Raw genomic sequence first — 16,248 nt, 5'->3', positions numbered from 1 at the left:
ACAACAGTAAAGCACATGAAAGTACCCTAGTGAAGCACATGGATTCAATGAAATAATTAATTATATTCAAGTTGTTTCAGATGCAATAAAGTAAGGAAATGATATTTACCAGGATTTGTCTTCTCAAGTTGATACCATCGGTAAAATGCCCTTTTCTTCTGTTCACTCAGGTCTGATCCCTGCTGCAACAGCCAATGAGAGATCCGGCTCTGACTGATACCTATACAGAAAGAGAAATAGCTTTGTGGGGTATTGAAATTAAGGTAAATTTAATCAAGGTTCTGTTGGTTCTAGGTTACTGGGCACTTTATTTTCTGTAAAGAAGCTGCAGCTTGAGTAGACTCCTTAATATTGGGCTTTTTTGTAAAGACTAACTGTACTGGCTAAGATATACTCAAAATATATTAGAAGTCAAAGAATTTCATTAAGCAAGACTTGACTGTGTTCTCAAAAGTTAATCTCAAAATCAGGTCTATGAATATAAAATAAATGAAAAGATTCCTAAATAACAGTTATTTGTCAGAAGTTGATTTATTCTCCTTCAATATCACTCTCGTCCACTATCTCTGCCATTTTAGAAAATTAGAACTTTTACCAGAGACTTAGAAGCAAAAAACCAAGTCAGAAACATTTAGTACTCATTATTTATACTGATAAAATTATTTAAGGGTTGGGAATGAAAAGATCACTGAAAACAATGACTTCAATAAGGTTTTCTGGCTTATTTGTTAATTAATTTAGGCATTTTTTAACCTTGTTACCATTAGTACAGATAATTAAAAATTGGGAAACTTTTAGAGTTTTGCTGCAAAATGATCACTTAAGAAATCTCAAGAGTTAAAGATGTTCTTCCAAAACATATGCTTCCCAGAAAACTGAATAGAATAGAAAGCAATAGTTTTCTGCTGTCACTAAGAAGTTCTTGACAGCAACTCACTAGAACTTCATACCTCAAAGTAAAAAAGCATGTCTCAAACTTACTAGTTTGAGAAATAAACGTTCAGTGTGGTCATTATATCTATTCCAAAAATGAATAATTCAACATGTAACTGGGCAAAGCAAAGAATAACAGGAAAGACATATGTCTTGTATGTCCAAAAGGCACACTGAAAAAGACCATTCAGCCACCATAGAGGGTTAAAAATATCTAAACCCTCCTGAGGAATTACATAAGGCAACTGGATAGTATTGAATACCCCCTGTGCCAACACCTGTTTAAACTGTAATGCACAACAGGAAGAGTGGTTATCATGAAGTAATCATACCCCCTAACAGGAGAAGCAGTAAGAGGTCTGGAGATCACATATAACTCATTAAAAGCAAGCTCCTAGAGCCTCATACACTTTAACAAACCCATTAAAGTCAAATTTGAGGAAATCAGGGAGGGGAACATTAAAAGAAAGGTTGGACTGTGAAGTGAGATTCTCTGACTGGAAACATGTTTCACTTTCAACGGCTGAAATTAAAACAGTTTTCTAAAACTTAAGCAATTATATTCTCAAGCAATTCACACAGTTTTCCAATAGACTGAAGATCTATGTGCTGCAGGTGCTGACAGTTAGCATTGTATGTATGTTCTAAATTATTTGGGAGTAATTAATTCAGCTGGGTTTAGCAATGCTTCCACCAAAAGTCTAGTTTCAAACATTATAGGATTTTTTTGCTATCTCTGAAATAGTGCTTTTAAACCATTTACCACCATGAAATCAAAACTGATTTTCATTTAAGTAAACAAACAATTTTATATGGAGTCTTCATGATGGTACCATACTACCGAAAAACAAAGGACATTTGAGGAAAATCTGTAAAGACAAAAAAAAAAAAAAAATCAGTTCTGCTACTTTCAATATTAAACCTTTCTCACACAGTCAGATCACACAAAGAACAATCCAGAGTCCACTAAATACTACAGCTGTCCAGGCTCTTGCTGTACTATAAAGGAAGAAGGCGGAAAAAGTTAAATGCCTATCAAAAGGAGACATAGTTGAGGAACAACTAGTAAATAGTCTGGAATAACTGTTGGGGGGACATTCACGACTGGACACACATCGTACACCACAATGGACTGAATGGCTGAGATCACAGCATAGAACTGTAAGTAAAGCTCACCAAACTGAGGAGCTGGCGCCCCTCCCCAAATGGCAAGGCAGGCTGAATTGGAAAAGTCCCCTGTGGGGACAAAAGAGGCAGTCTACTAGGTGCAAGGGAAGGTAACTCAATCAAGCTCCAAATGTGGTTGTTTTTTTTTTTTTTTTTTTTTTAATCATCATTTTATTGAGATATATTCATATACCATGCAGTCATACAAAACAAATCGTACTTTCGATTGTTTACAGTACCATTACATAGTTGTACATTCATCACCTAAATCAATCCCTGACACCTTCATCAGCACACACACAAAAATAACAAGAATAATAATTACAGTGAAAAAGAGCAATTGAAGTAAAAAAGAACACTGGGTACCTTTGTCTGTTTGTTTGCTTCCCCTACTTTTCTACACATCCATCCATAAACTAGACAAAGTGGAGTTTGGTCCTTATGGCATTCCCAATCCCATTGTCACCCCTCATAAGCTACATTTTTATACAACTGTCTTCGAGATTCATGGGTTCTGGGTTGTAGTTTAATAGTTTCAGGTATCCACCACCAGCTACCCCAATTCTTTAGAACCTAAAAAAGGTTGTCTAAAGTGTGCGTAAGAGTGCCCACCAGAGTGATCTCTTGGCTCGTTTTGGAATCTCTCTGCCACTGAAGCTTATTTCATTTCCTTTCACATCCCCCTTTTGGTCAAGAAGATGTTCTCCATCCCACGATGCCGGGTCTACATTCCTCCCCGGGAGTCATATTCCACATTGCCAGGGAGATTCACTTCCCTGGGTGTCTGATCCCACGTAGGGGGGAGGGCAGTGATTTCACCTTTCAAGTTGGCTTAGCCAGAGAGAGAGGGCCACATCTGAGCAACAAAGAGGCATTCAGGAGGAGACTCTTAGGCACAAATACAGGGAGGCCTAGCCTCTCCTTTGCAGCAACCATCTTCCCAAGGGTACAACTTATGGTAGAGGGCTCAACCCATCGAACCACCAGTCCCCTATGTCTGTGGTCATGTTAGCAACCATGGAGGTGGGGTAGGCGAATACACCTGCATTCTCCACAGGCTCCTCAAGGGGACACTACATCTTTTTTTTTTTTTTCCTTGTTTGTCATTTTTCTTTCTTTTTTTTTTTTTTTTAACTTTCCCTTCTTTTTTCAATCAACTGTATGAAAAAAAAAGTTAAAAAGAAAACAGACATACAATAAAAGAACATTTCAAAGAGACCATAACAAGGGAGTAAGAAAAAGACAACTAACCTAAGATAACTGCTTAACTTCCAACATGTTCCTACTTTACCCCAAGAAAGTTACATAATATAGCAACATTTCAGTGAACTTGTTCCTACTACATCCATCAGAAATTAACAGACCATAGTCATTTCTGGGCATCCCCAGTACTTTAAATAGCTTATCTGTTCTTCTTGGATTATTGTTCCCCCTTCCTTAATTGCTCTCTACTGCTAGTTCCCCTACATTCTACATTATAAACCATTTGTTTTACATTTTTCAAAGTTCACATTAGTGGTAGCATATAATATTTCTCTTTTTGTGCCTGGCTTATTTCGCTCAGCATTATGTCTTCAAGGTTCATCCATGTTGTCATATGTTTCACCAGATCGTTCCTTCTTACTGCCGCGTAGTATTCCATCGTGTGTATATACCACATTTTATTTATCCACTCATCTGTTGAAGGACATTTGGGTTGTTTCCATCTCTTGGCAATTGTGAATAATGCTGCTATGAACATTGGCGTGCAGATATCTGTTCGTGTCACTGCTTTCCGATCTTCCGGGTACATACCGAGAAGTGCAATCGCTGGATCGAATGGTAGCTCTATATCTAGTTTTCTAAGGAACTGCCAGACTGACTTCCAGAGTGGCTGAACCATTATACAGTCCCACCAACAGTGAATAAGAGTCCCAATTTCTCCACATCCCCTCCAGCATTTGTAGTTTCCTGCTTGTTTAATGGAAGCCATTCTAACCGGTGTTAGATGGTATCTCATTGTGGTCTTAATTTGCATCTCTCTAATAGCTAGTGAAGCTGAACATTTTTTCATGTGTTTCTTGGCCATTTGTATTTCCTCTTCAGAGAACTGTCTTTTCATATCTTTTGCCCATTTTATAATTGGGCTGTCTGTACTATTGTCATTGAGTTGTAGGATTTCTTTGTATATGCAAGATATCAGTCTTTTGTCAGATACATGGTTTCCAAAAATTTTTTCCCATTGAGTTGGCTGCCTCTTTACCTTTTTGAGAAATTCCTTTGAGGTGCAGAAACTTCTAAGCTTGAGGAGTTCCCATTTATCTATTTTCTCTTTTGTTGCTTGTGCTTTGGGTGTAAAGTCTAGGAAGTGGCCTCCTAATACAAGGTCTTGAAGATGTTTTCCTACATTATCTTCTAGGAGTTTTATGGTACTTTCTTTTATATTGAGATCTTTGGTCCATTTTCAGTTAATTTTTGTGTAGGGGGTGAGGTAGGGGTCCTCTTTCATTCTTTTGGATATGGATATCCAACTCTCCCAGCCCCATTTGTTGAAAAGACCATTATGGCTCAGTTTGGTGACTTTGGGGGCCTTATCAAAGATCAGTCGGCCATAGATCTGAGGGTCTATCTCTGAATTCTCAATTCGATTCCATTGATCAATATGTCTATCTTTGTGCCAGTACCATGCTGTTTTCGCAACTGTGGCTTTATAATAAGCTTCAAAGTCAGGGAGTGTAAGTCCTCCCACTTCGTTGTTCTTTTTTAGAGTGTCTTTAGCAATTCGAGGCATCTTCCCTTTCCAAATAAATTTGATAACTAGCTTTTCCAAGTCTGCAAAGTAGGTGTTGGAATTTTGATTGGGATTGCATTGAATCTGTAGATGAGTTTGGGTAGAATTGACATCTTAATGACATTTAGCCTTCCTATCCATGAACATGGAATATTTTTCCATCTTTTAAGGTCCCCTTCTATTTCTTTTAGTAGAGTTATGTAGTTTTCTTTGTATAGGTCTTTTACATCTTTGGTTAAGTTTATTCCTAGGTACTTGATTTTTTTAGTTGCTATTGAAAATGGTATCTTTTTCTTGAGTGTCTCTTCAGTTTGTTCATTTCTAGCATATAGAAACATTACTGACTTATGTGCATTAATCTTGTATCCCACTACTTTGCTAAATTTGTTTATTAGCTCTAGTAGGTGTATCGTTGATTTCTCAGGGTTTTCTAGATATAAGATCATATCATCTGTAAACAATGACAGTTTTACTTCTTCTTTTCCAATTTGGATGCCTTTTATTTCTTTGCCTTGCCGGATTGCCCTGGCTAGCACTTCCAGCACAATGTTGAATAACAGTGGTGACAGCGGGCATCCTTGTCTTGTTCCTGATCTTAGAGGGAAGGCTTTCAGTCTCTCACCATTGAGTACTATGCTGGCTGTGGGTTTTTCATATATGCTCTTTATCATGTTGAGGAAGTTTCCTTCAATTCCTACCTTTTGAAGTGTTTTTATCAAAAAGGGATGTTGGATTTTGTCAAATGCTTTTTCAGCATCTATTGAGATGATCAATTGATTTTTCCCTTTCGAGTTTTTAATGTGTTGTAATACATTGATTGTTTTTCTTATGTTGAACCATCCTTGCATGCCTGGAATGAACCCCACTTGGTCATGGTGTATGATTTTTTTAATGTGTCTTTGGATTCGATTTGCAAGTATTTTGTTGAGGATTTTTGCATCTATATTCATTAGGGAGATTGACCGGTAGTTTTCCTTTTTTGTAGCATCTTTGCCTGGTTTTGGTATTAGATTGATGTTAGCTTCATAAAATGAGTTAGGTAGTGTTCCATTTTCTTCAATGTTTTGAAAGAGTTTGAGTAAGATTGGTGTCATAAGATTGTCATAAGATTGAGTAAGATTGGTGTCATAAGATTGGTGCATCCTATGGGATGCAGCAAAAGCAGTGCTAAGGGGGAAATTTATAGCACTAAACGCATATATTAAAAAGGAAGAAAGAGCCAAAATCAAAGAACTAATGGATCAACTGAAGAAGCTAGAAAATGAACAGCAAACCAATCCTAAACCAAGTACAAGAAAAGAAATAACAAGGATTAAAGCAGAAATAAATGACATAGAGAACAAAAAAAACAATAGAGAGGATAAATATCACCAAAAGTTGGTTCTTTGAGAAGATCAACAAGATTGACAAGCCCCTAGCTAGACTGACAAAATCAAAAAGAGAGAAGACCCATATAAACAAAATAATGAATGGAAAAGGTGACATAACTGCAGATCCTGAAGAAATTAAAAAAATTATAAGAGGATACTATGAACAACTGTATGGCAACAAACTGGATAATGTAAAGGAAATGGACAATTTCCTGGAAACATATGAACAACCTAGACTGACCAGAGAAGAAATAGAAGACCTCAACCAACCCATCACAAGCAAAGAAATCCAATCAGTCATCAAAAACCTTCCCACAAATAAATGCCCAGGGCCAGATGGCTTCACAGGGGAATTCTACCAAACTTTCCAGAAAGAACTGACACCAATCTTACTCAAACTCTTTCAAAACATTGAAGAAAATGGAACACTACCTAACTCATTTTATGAAGCTAACATCAATCTAATACCAAAACCAGGCAAAGATGCTACAAAAAAGGAAAACTACCGGCCAATCTCCCTAATGAATATAGATGCAAAAATCCTCAACAAAATACTTGCAAATCGAATCCAAAGACACATTAAAAAAATCATACACCATGACCAAGTGGGGTTCATTCCAGGCATGCAAGGATGGTTCAACATAAGAAAAACAATCAATGTATTACAACACATTAAAAACTCGAAAGGGAAAAATCAATTGATCATCTCAATAGATGCTGAAAAAGCATTTGACAAAATCCAACATCCCTTTTTGATAAAAACACTTCAAAAGGTAGGAATTGAAGGAAACTTCCTCAACATGATAAAGAGCATATATGAAAAACCCACAGCCAGCATAGTACTCAATGGGTACTGAAAGCCTTCCTCCTAAGATCAGGAACAAGACAAGGATGCCCGCTGTCACCACTGTTACTCAACATTGTGCTGGAAGTGCTAGCCAGGGCAATCCGGCAAGACAAAGAAATAAAAGGCATCCAAATTGGAAAAGAAGAAGTAAAACTGTCATTGTTTGCAGATGATATGATCTTATATCTAGAAAACCCTGAGAAATCGACGACACAGCTACTAGAGCTAATAAACAAATTTAGCAAAGTAGCGGGATACAAGGTTAATGCACATAAGTCAGTAATGTTTCTATATGCTAGAAATGAACAAACTGAAGAGACACTGAAGAAAAAGATACCATTTTCAACAGCAACAAAAAAAATCAAGTACCTAGGAATCAACTTAACCAAAGATGTAAAAGACCTATACAAAGAAAACTACATAACTCTACTAAAAGAAATAGAAGGGGACCTTAAAAGATGGAAAAATATTCCATGTTCATGGATAGGAAGACTAAATGTCATTAAGATGTCAATTCTACCCAAACTCATCTACAGATTCAATGCAATCCCAATCAAAATTCCAACAACCTACTTTGCAGACTTGGAAAAGCTAGTTATCAAATTTCTTTGGAAAGGGAAGATGCCTCAAATTGCTAAAGACACTCTAAAAAAGAAAAACGAAGTGGGAGGACTTACACTCCCTGACTTTGAAGCTTATTATAAAGCCACAGTTGCCAAAACAGCATGGTACTGGCACAAACATAGACATATAGATCAATGGAATCGAATTGAGAAGTCAGAGATAGACCCTCAGATCTATGGCCGACTGATCTTTGATAAGGCCCCCAAAGTCACTGAACTGAGCCATAATGGTCTTTTCAACAAATGGGGCTGGGAGAGTTGGATATCCATATCCAAAAGAATGAAAGAGGACCCCTACCTCACCCCCTACACAAAAATTAACTGAAAATGGACCAAAGATCTCAATATAAAAGAAAGTACCATAAAACTCCTAGAAGATAATGTAGGAAAACATCTTCAAGACCTTGTATTAGGCGGCCACTTCCTAGACTTTACACCCAAAGCACAAGCAACAAAAGAGAAAATAGATAAATGGGAACTCCTCAAGCTTAGAAGTTTCTGCACCTCAAAGGAATTTCTCAAAAAGGTAAAGAGGCAGCCAACTCAATGGGAAAAAATTTTTGGAAACCATGTATCTGACAAAAGACTGATATCTTGCATATATAAAGAAATCCTACAACTCAATGACAATAGTACAGTCGGCCCAATTATAAAATGGGCAAAAGATATGAAAAGACAGTTCTCTGAAGAGGAAATACAAATGGCCAAGAAACACATGAAAAAATGTTCAGCTTCACTAGCTATTAGAGAGATGCAAATTAAGACCACAATGAGATACCATCTAACACCGGTTAGAATGGCTGCCATTAAACAAACAGGAAACTACAAATGCTGGAGGGGATGTGGAGAAATTGGAACTCTTATTCATTGTTGGTGGGACTGTATAATGGTTCAGCCACTCTGGAAGTCAGTCTGGCACTTCCTTAGAAAACTAGATATAGAGTTACCATTCGATCCAGCGATTGCACTTCTCGGTATATACCCGGAAGATCGGAAAGCAGTGACACGAACAGATATCTGCACGCCAATGTTCATAGCAGCATTATTCACAATTGCCAAGAGATGGAAACAACCCAAATGTCCTTCAACAGATGAGTGGATAAATAAAATGTGGTATATACACACGATGGAATACTACGCGGCAGTAAGAAGGAACGATCTGGTGAAACATATGACAACATGGATGAACCTTGAAGATATAATGCTGAGCGAAATAAGCCAGGCACTAAAAGAGAAATATTATATGCTACCACTAATGTGAACTTTGAAGAATGTAAAAAAAATGGTTTATAATGTAGAATGTAGCGGAACTAGCAATAGAGAGCAATTAAGGAAGGGGGAACAATAATCCAAGAAGAACAGATAAGCTATTTAACGTTCTGGGGATGCCCAGGAATGACTATGGTCTGTTAATATCTGATGGATATAGTAGGAACAAGTTCCCAGAAATTTGCTATAGTAGGTAACTTTCTTGGGGTAAAGTAGGAACATGTTGGAAGTTAAGCAGTTATCTTAGGTTAGTTGTCTTTTTCTTACTCCCGTGTTATGGTCTCTTTGAAATGTTCTTTTATTGTATGTTTGTTTTCTTTTTAACTTTTTTTTTCATACAGTTGATTTAAAAAAGAAGGGAAAGGTAAAAAAAAAAAAAAAAAAAGAAAAAGTAAAACAAGGGAAAAAAAAGATGTAGTGCCCCCTTGAGGAGCCTGTGGAGAATGCAGGGGTATTCGCCTACTGCACCTCCATGGTTGCTAACATGACCACAGACATAGGGGACTGGTGGTTTGATGGGTTGAGCCCTCTACCACAGGTTTTACCCTTGGGAAGACGGTTGCTGCAAAGGAGAGGCTAGGCCTCCCTATGGTTGTGCCTAAGAGCCTCCTCCCGAATGCCTCTTTGTTGCTCAGATGTGGCCCTCTCTCTCTGGCTTAGCCAACTTGAAAGGTGAAATCACTGCCCTCCCCCCTACGTGGGATCAGACACCCAGGGGAGTGAATCTCCCTGGCAATGTGGAATATGACTCCCGGGGAGGAATGTAGACCCGGCATCGTGGGACGGAGAACATCTTCTTGACCAAAAGGGGGATGTGAAAGGAAATGAAATAAGCTTCAGTGGCAGAGAGATTCCAAAAGGAGCCGAGAGGTCACTCTGGTGGGCACTCTTACGCACACTTTAGACAACCCTTTTTAGGTTCTAAAGAATTGGGGTAGCTGGTGGTGGATACCTGAAACTATCAAACTACAACCCAGAACCCATGAATCTCGAAGACAGTTGTATAAAAATGTAGCTTATGAGGGGTGACGATGGGATTGGGAAAGCCATAAGGACCACACTCCCCTTTGTCTAGTTTATGGATGGATTAGTAGAAAAATAGGGGAAGGAAACAAACAGACAAAGGTACCCAGTGTTCTTTTTTACTTCAATTGCTCTTTTTCACTCTAATTATTATTCTTGTTATTTTTGTGTGTGTGCTAATGATGGTGTCAGGGATTGATTTGGGTGATGAGTGTACCACTATGTAATGGTACTGTAAACAATCGAAAGTACGATTTGTTTTGTATGACTGCGTGGTATGTGAATATATCTCAATAAAATGAAGATTAAAAAAAAAAAAAGTGAGGGAGAGTTTAAAATATTTGCAGACAAACAGACACTGAGAGAGTTTGTGAACAAGAGACCTGCTTTACAAGAAATACTAAGAGAGCACTACAGGCATATAGGAAAAGACAGGAGAGAGAGGTTTGGAGAAGAGTGTAAATACGAAGATTATTAGTAAGGATAAAAAAACAGAGATAAAGGAAAAATAATAAAATATGACATTTAAAATCCAAAAGACAAAATGGTAGCAGTAGACGTTACATTGAGTGAAATTAGCCAGAAACAAAAGTCTCATTAATATGAACTAACAATAATGTGTGAACCTTGAAAGTTAAAGTTGAGAATAAAGGTTATCAGGAAATAGAAAGAGGGTAGAGATCAGGAATCTGATGCTGAAGGAGTACAGAATACTTAACAGGATTGACTGTATACATCCAGAAACAGCACAATACTGTGTGACGGTAGAACAATATTTTACGTACTCTGAACAAAGATGAGTGTGAGTACAGGTGAAAGAGGAAGGCTAGGGGCATGGATGATACCAGAAAGACAGACAGGATAAAGATTGGGACTGTATAACTTAGTGAAGCCTCGAGTGGTCAATGATAGTGATTAAGTATATTAATAAAAGAATGTTTTTACATGAAGTAGAACAAATGACTGACAACATTGGAAGGTGCTGAAAACCAGATAGTGTAGGGGAAAAAATACAATCAATACAAACTAGAGTCTATAGTTAACAGTAACACTGTAATATGCCTCTATTAATTGTAACAAAGGTAATACATGAAAGCTAAATGTCTATAAGAGGGGGATTAAGGGAGTGGTACAGGATTCTTGGTGGTGGTGGTGGTGGTGTTGCATGACCTTTTCATTGCATTTTTATTTCATTTTTTTCCTCTTTTTTTCTCTTCTTCCTCTTTCAATGCAGAAGAAATGGAAATGTCCTCATACAGATTGTGATGGTAAATGCATAATATTATACCAGGAATCACTGATTGTTTACTTAGAATGGATTGTACAGTGTGTGAACAAAACTGTTTAAAAAATAAGCAGAGATACAAGTGCTGGAGAAAATGTGGAGAGAGGGATGTACCTATTCACTGTTGGTGGGGAAGTAGAATGGTATAGCCCATCTGGAGGGCAGTATTGTAGTTCCACAGGAAACTAAGTATGGGGTTGCCACGTATGGTACTGCCACCCTATTATTTGTTGTATACTGGGAGGAACCGAGAGTGGGGACACAAGTGGATTTTGCACACCGGTGTTTGTGGTGGTAGTATTCATGATTTGCAATGCATGGAGGTGGACTACTGACTGATAAACTGAATGATGAACTGTGGTGTACACATACAATGGAATATTGAGTGGCAGCAAGAAGGAATGAAGTTACGAGGTATGAAATTAGGTGACTGGATCTTGAGGACAGTAGGTTGAGTGAAATAAGCCAGAAATGAAAAGACAAACATTATAATGTCTCACTAATATGGACTAATAATAATGTGAAAACTCTGAGAAGTGAATCTGGGAGCCTGGGTTATCAGGTTAAGGCTTATATAAAGGTTCCTAGATTATAAGCTCTTACAGCAGTCACATCTACTCATGAGTTGTAAGTTATTTCTGAATTCTGAGATGCTGAGCTGTTGATGTGTGACCTCGTCAGTCCCAGGAGCTTCGGGTGTCTGTGTGGCGCCTGGGACTCAGAGCCAGAGTTTGTCAGCTGTGAGTGTCGGCACTGTCCCATGCAGCAACTGTTAACAGGGCTGAAAAGGATATCAGACTTCAATCGGAGATATGAACGAAATGGACTTGGTTGAGATTGGGGTAGATAAGACTAAAGGGTACTGGAAGATATTAAAACTTTGGCTTCTGTGTGGGACCAAAGGTAGAGATGTTTATTTGGTACAAAATCTATATTTTCTGTAGCACACTATATATAATTTAACTTGTATATTCAGTTTACTCTAACACCATAATTACATGGAACCTTGACTAGGGAGCGAGATCTGGTTGGTTTGTACAGGTAGAGTAATCTGGGCAGAGAATATAAAGTATCTGCAAAGCCCCCTTGAGGGCCTGCGGAAAAATGTGAAAATATAAAACTTCCCCAGATGGGGACTTCCTGTTGTTCTTGCAAGCATTAGGGACTACCAGTTTAGTAGGTCAAGCCCTTGATCTTGGGGCTTGCCTTTATGAGGTTTGTTACTGCAAAGGAAAGGCTAAGCCTATTTATATTTATGCCTGTCACCCCCAGAGAACCTCTTTTGTTGCTCAGATGGGGCCTCTCTCTCTAAGCCAATTTGGCAGGTAAACTCACTGCCCTTCTCCCTACTTGGGACATGACTCCCAGGGGTGTGGATCTCCCTGGCAAATGGCACGTGATTCCTGGGGATGAGCTTGGACCCGGAATCATGGGACTGTAGTCTTCTTGACCAAAAGGGGGAAAAGAAATGAAACAAAATAAAATTTCTGGCTGAGAGATTTCAAATGGAGTTGAAAGGTCATTCTGGAGGTAACTCTTATGCATTATATAGATATCCCTTTTTATTTTTTAGTTTATTAGAATAGCTAGAAGGAAACACCTGAAACTGTTGAACTAAATCTAGTATCCTTGATTCTTGAAGACAAATGTATAACTATATAGCTTATATGGTGTGACCGTGTGATTGTGAAAACCCTGTGGTTCACATTGGGAATAATAGGGAAGGAGGAAGAGTATGGGATGTTTTTGGTGTTCTTTTTTAATTTTATTTTTATTCTTATTTTTATTTTTATTTTTTGGAGTAATGAAAATGTTCAAAAATTGTGATGATGAATGCACAACTAAATGATGATACTATGAACTATTGTACACTTTGGGTGATTATATGGTATGTGAATATATTTCAATAAAATTGAATTAAAAATAAATAAATTTTAAAAAGAAAGCAAAAAAATAAAAATAAAAAGGAGATAAGTTAAATTATCACATATTCAAATGACAAAAGTTGGCAGACTGGTGTGTAAATCTTTGCCCCTGATGTTTTTCTGTACCTTCATGACTTGATTCACTAACCCTATTCAAATTATTTTTGAAAATATTTCTCCATTAAAAAGATAGTGACATCTCTTATCTATAAAGTCAAAGCAGAATATAATGGTTACACCGTATTTTATCACATGGCTATATTAAGTTACCAAATGTCTGTCGTATATAGTTATTTACATATTAAAGATATAAACGTATACTCTTAAATATATATAAGCTTACAATTCATCTGTTACTTTAAAAAAGGAGAACGTAATTCTTCACATAAACATAATCTTTTAAAATATTATGGTGTAGTCACAAAATAAAATACTGGAAAGACTTTTTAAATTAATGATTTTAAAAGCCATAGATACCAAATGTTGGCATAGAGGTGGGGTATGTGGAACTCTCTTACTGTTGCTGATGGAAAGGCAACATGGCAGGACCACTTTGGCAAACAAATGCACTGGGTAGTATCTACGAAAGCTGGACATTTGAACACTCTATTATCTAGCATTTCCTTTCCCAGGTATATGGCCAAAAGAAATCTGTACACACTTAATAGAAAGATATTCACAAGACATGTAGCAGAAAGTTCTTATCAATGTTATTCTTAATAGTCCCTAATCTGAAACAACTCAAACTGTGATTATGCATGCTACTATAGAAAATTATACCATAAATAAACTGTTACACAAAACCATATGAATGAATCTCACAAAAATGTTATCCAAAAAGAACTAGACACAAATGGGTGCCACTGTTTGATTCAATTTATATAAAGTTAAAACAGGCACAACTAATCTATATGGATGGAAATCCGAATAGTGTTTATCTATGGGTTGGGGAGAAGAGGTTACTGATTTAAGAGGCAGCATGAGGAAGGCTCATGGGGTGACCAGCATTGCTCTTTACCTTGATCTGGATGGTGGTTATATGGGTGTGTTCACTTTATAGAAACTCATTCAGTTGGGCACTTTTCTGCGTGTATGTTATACTTCAATACAAAAGCCTCCAAAACAAGTTCCAAAAAATTATGTAGTCAAAAAAAAAAAAAAAAGTAAATGGAGATCTATTAATATGGAAAGATGTCCATGATGTAAATGAAAAATATTTCTTATGAATATATATATTTTTGCATAATATGCATTGTTCTGTGTAGTATATAAAAAGTTGATACATAACCAAAGCTACACAACGAATATAGAGTGGAAGACTCTTTCTACATTGTATAGTTCTATCTTGCTTGCAATCTTTCTACAAATATGTATTAATTTAATTTATTTTACTTTTAGCCCCCCCAACACTACATAATTTATCAGCTGCTTTATAAACAACTATATCATTGTAATAAGTTAAATAACATAGAAGTGCAAAAAGAAGTTAAATAACATAGAAGTGCAAAAAGAAGTTAATTTCTGCCTTCCCACTCCAATTCTGTTCCCTGAGGTAAGTAATGTTAACTGTTTATATATGTTCCTCAATTTTCTGTGTTCAGTTATTAACTTAATAAAACAAAGGGAGAAAAAGGTGATAAAACATCTTCCTGTCTAGTGTTTTTGTACGAGGAGGACATAAACCATAAGAGCCTCTCTTCCCTATAAATTTAATCTCAGTTTCCATACAATAAATGTAGAAAACAAAGTAATAAAGCAGGTAATTGTCCCAGAAGTGGCACTATAAAAAAAATAAGTATAATAACATACTTTATAATGATTTTTCTAAGCAGCTGGTTGATAGATAAGATTCCTTTAACTTATCCTGTATTCCCAGATTGCAGAACCAGTTCTGGTTGGTACATGCCTTTAGAATTTTAGTTGAGCTTGGTGTCAAAGCCCCTGCTGCTTCAGCTTCTCTTTACTGTTGGCTTTGGTACTTCTGTACAGAAAACGTCCCTAACCCCTACTCCTTCTACTTCCCACAAGTAATGTGGGAACAAGTAATGTGGGAACTCCTTCTACTTCCCACAAAATGCTCTTCTCCACAAATTTTAGTTTCTCAAAACCTCCTCTTGTCTATTTTTCAGAAGGCAGAAGAGAAGTTTACATATAACCTGCATACATTATAGACTAAAACTAACTAATGATTAATTGCTTTCCAATATGAAAGTAATCACATTTTATTCAAAGAATGAAAAAACCCCATTCACATCATTTTCTGAGCTTCAGCCACATTAGGCTCCTTGTAGTTTTTCAAATGCCTTGCTCCCTTCCACTAGAGGGCTCTCCGCAATAACTCATTCTTGTTAAAGTCCCTCCCTGATGCACAAATTTAAATGTTTCATCTTCTTTAAACTCATCATGGAGTGTGATACTACTGTCTCCACATCATCTCCATCCTTTTTCACACAGCTTCTGGGGCTGTGTGGTCAGGACCTTACATGTTCTTATTTGCCACAGGTCTATCTTTAAGCATCTTCTCTCACATTCTCTCAAAAGAAGACCATATACTTTTCCTTTGGTCATCTCGATAATCAACAATCTTGATTTAAAATATATAAATGCCAATGACTTCCAGAACACCAGTCTGTTCTTTCAAACCATCTACTAGATAGCTTCATGAGAATTTCTCACAGGTGCCGAACACAACATAATAAATTTAATTCATTATCCACTCCTCAAATCTGCTCTTCTTCCTATGCCCCCATCTCAAGTTTATCTTCCACTCTACTGTTTCCCTCAAGTACTTATGCTTACCAAATCAAATTTCTCTTCCTAAAAATCACTTCTTATTCTCTCCAACCCTCACCCCTGCAGTTCAGATTCTCAGCCTCTCTTGCCTGGCCTTTAGCAGTAGCTTTGATGAAAGGAACAAGCCATCTGAGATACACAAAGTACAAAACAACTCATGATTAGGTCTTTTAAAATTAGAGATCATTTTGTATTTGAAAAAGTTACACATCCTTCCTTCAATTTTTACTTGAGAACTGCTCT

General features: G+C 37.0%; 1 protein-coding gene across 7 annotated transcripts in view; it reads right to left on the bottom strand.

The window, feature by feature from the left end:
- The window catches only part of HMBOX1 (homeobox containing 1), a 262,433-nt gene that overhangs the window by 85,708 nt on the left and 160,477 nt on the right, over positions 1-16,248 (bottom strand). For all 7 annotated transcript variants that reach the window (XM_037813411.1, XM_037813405.1, XM_037813406.1 and 4 more), the window contains exon 7: positions 110-220. In XM_037813411.1, the coding sequence (XP_037669339.1) occupies positions 110-220 (111 nt within the window). The remainder of the gene's footprint in view (positions 1-109; positions 221-16,248) is intronic.

This window comes from Choloepus didactylus, chromosome 20 (genome assembly GCF_015220235.1).
Source record: "Choloepus didactylus isolate mChoDid1 chromosome 20, mChoDid1.pri, whole genome shotgun sequence".
Taxonomy (NCBI): domain Eukaryota; kingdom Metazoa; phylum Chordata; class Mammalia; order Pilosa; family Megalonychidae; genus Choloepus; species Choloepus didactylus.
Note: the sequence above shows the minus strand (reverse complement) of the source record. Positions and strands in the feature narration are given on the sequence as shown.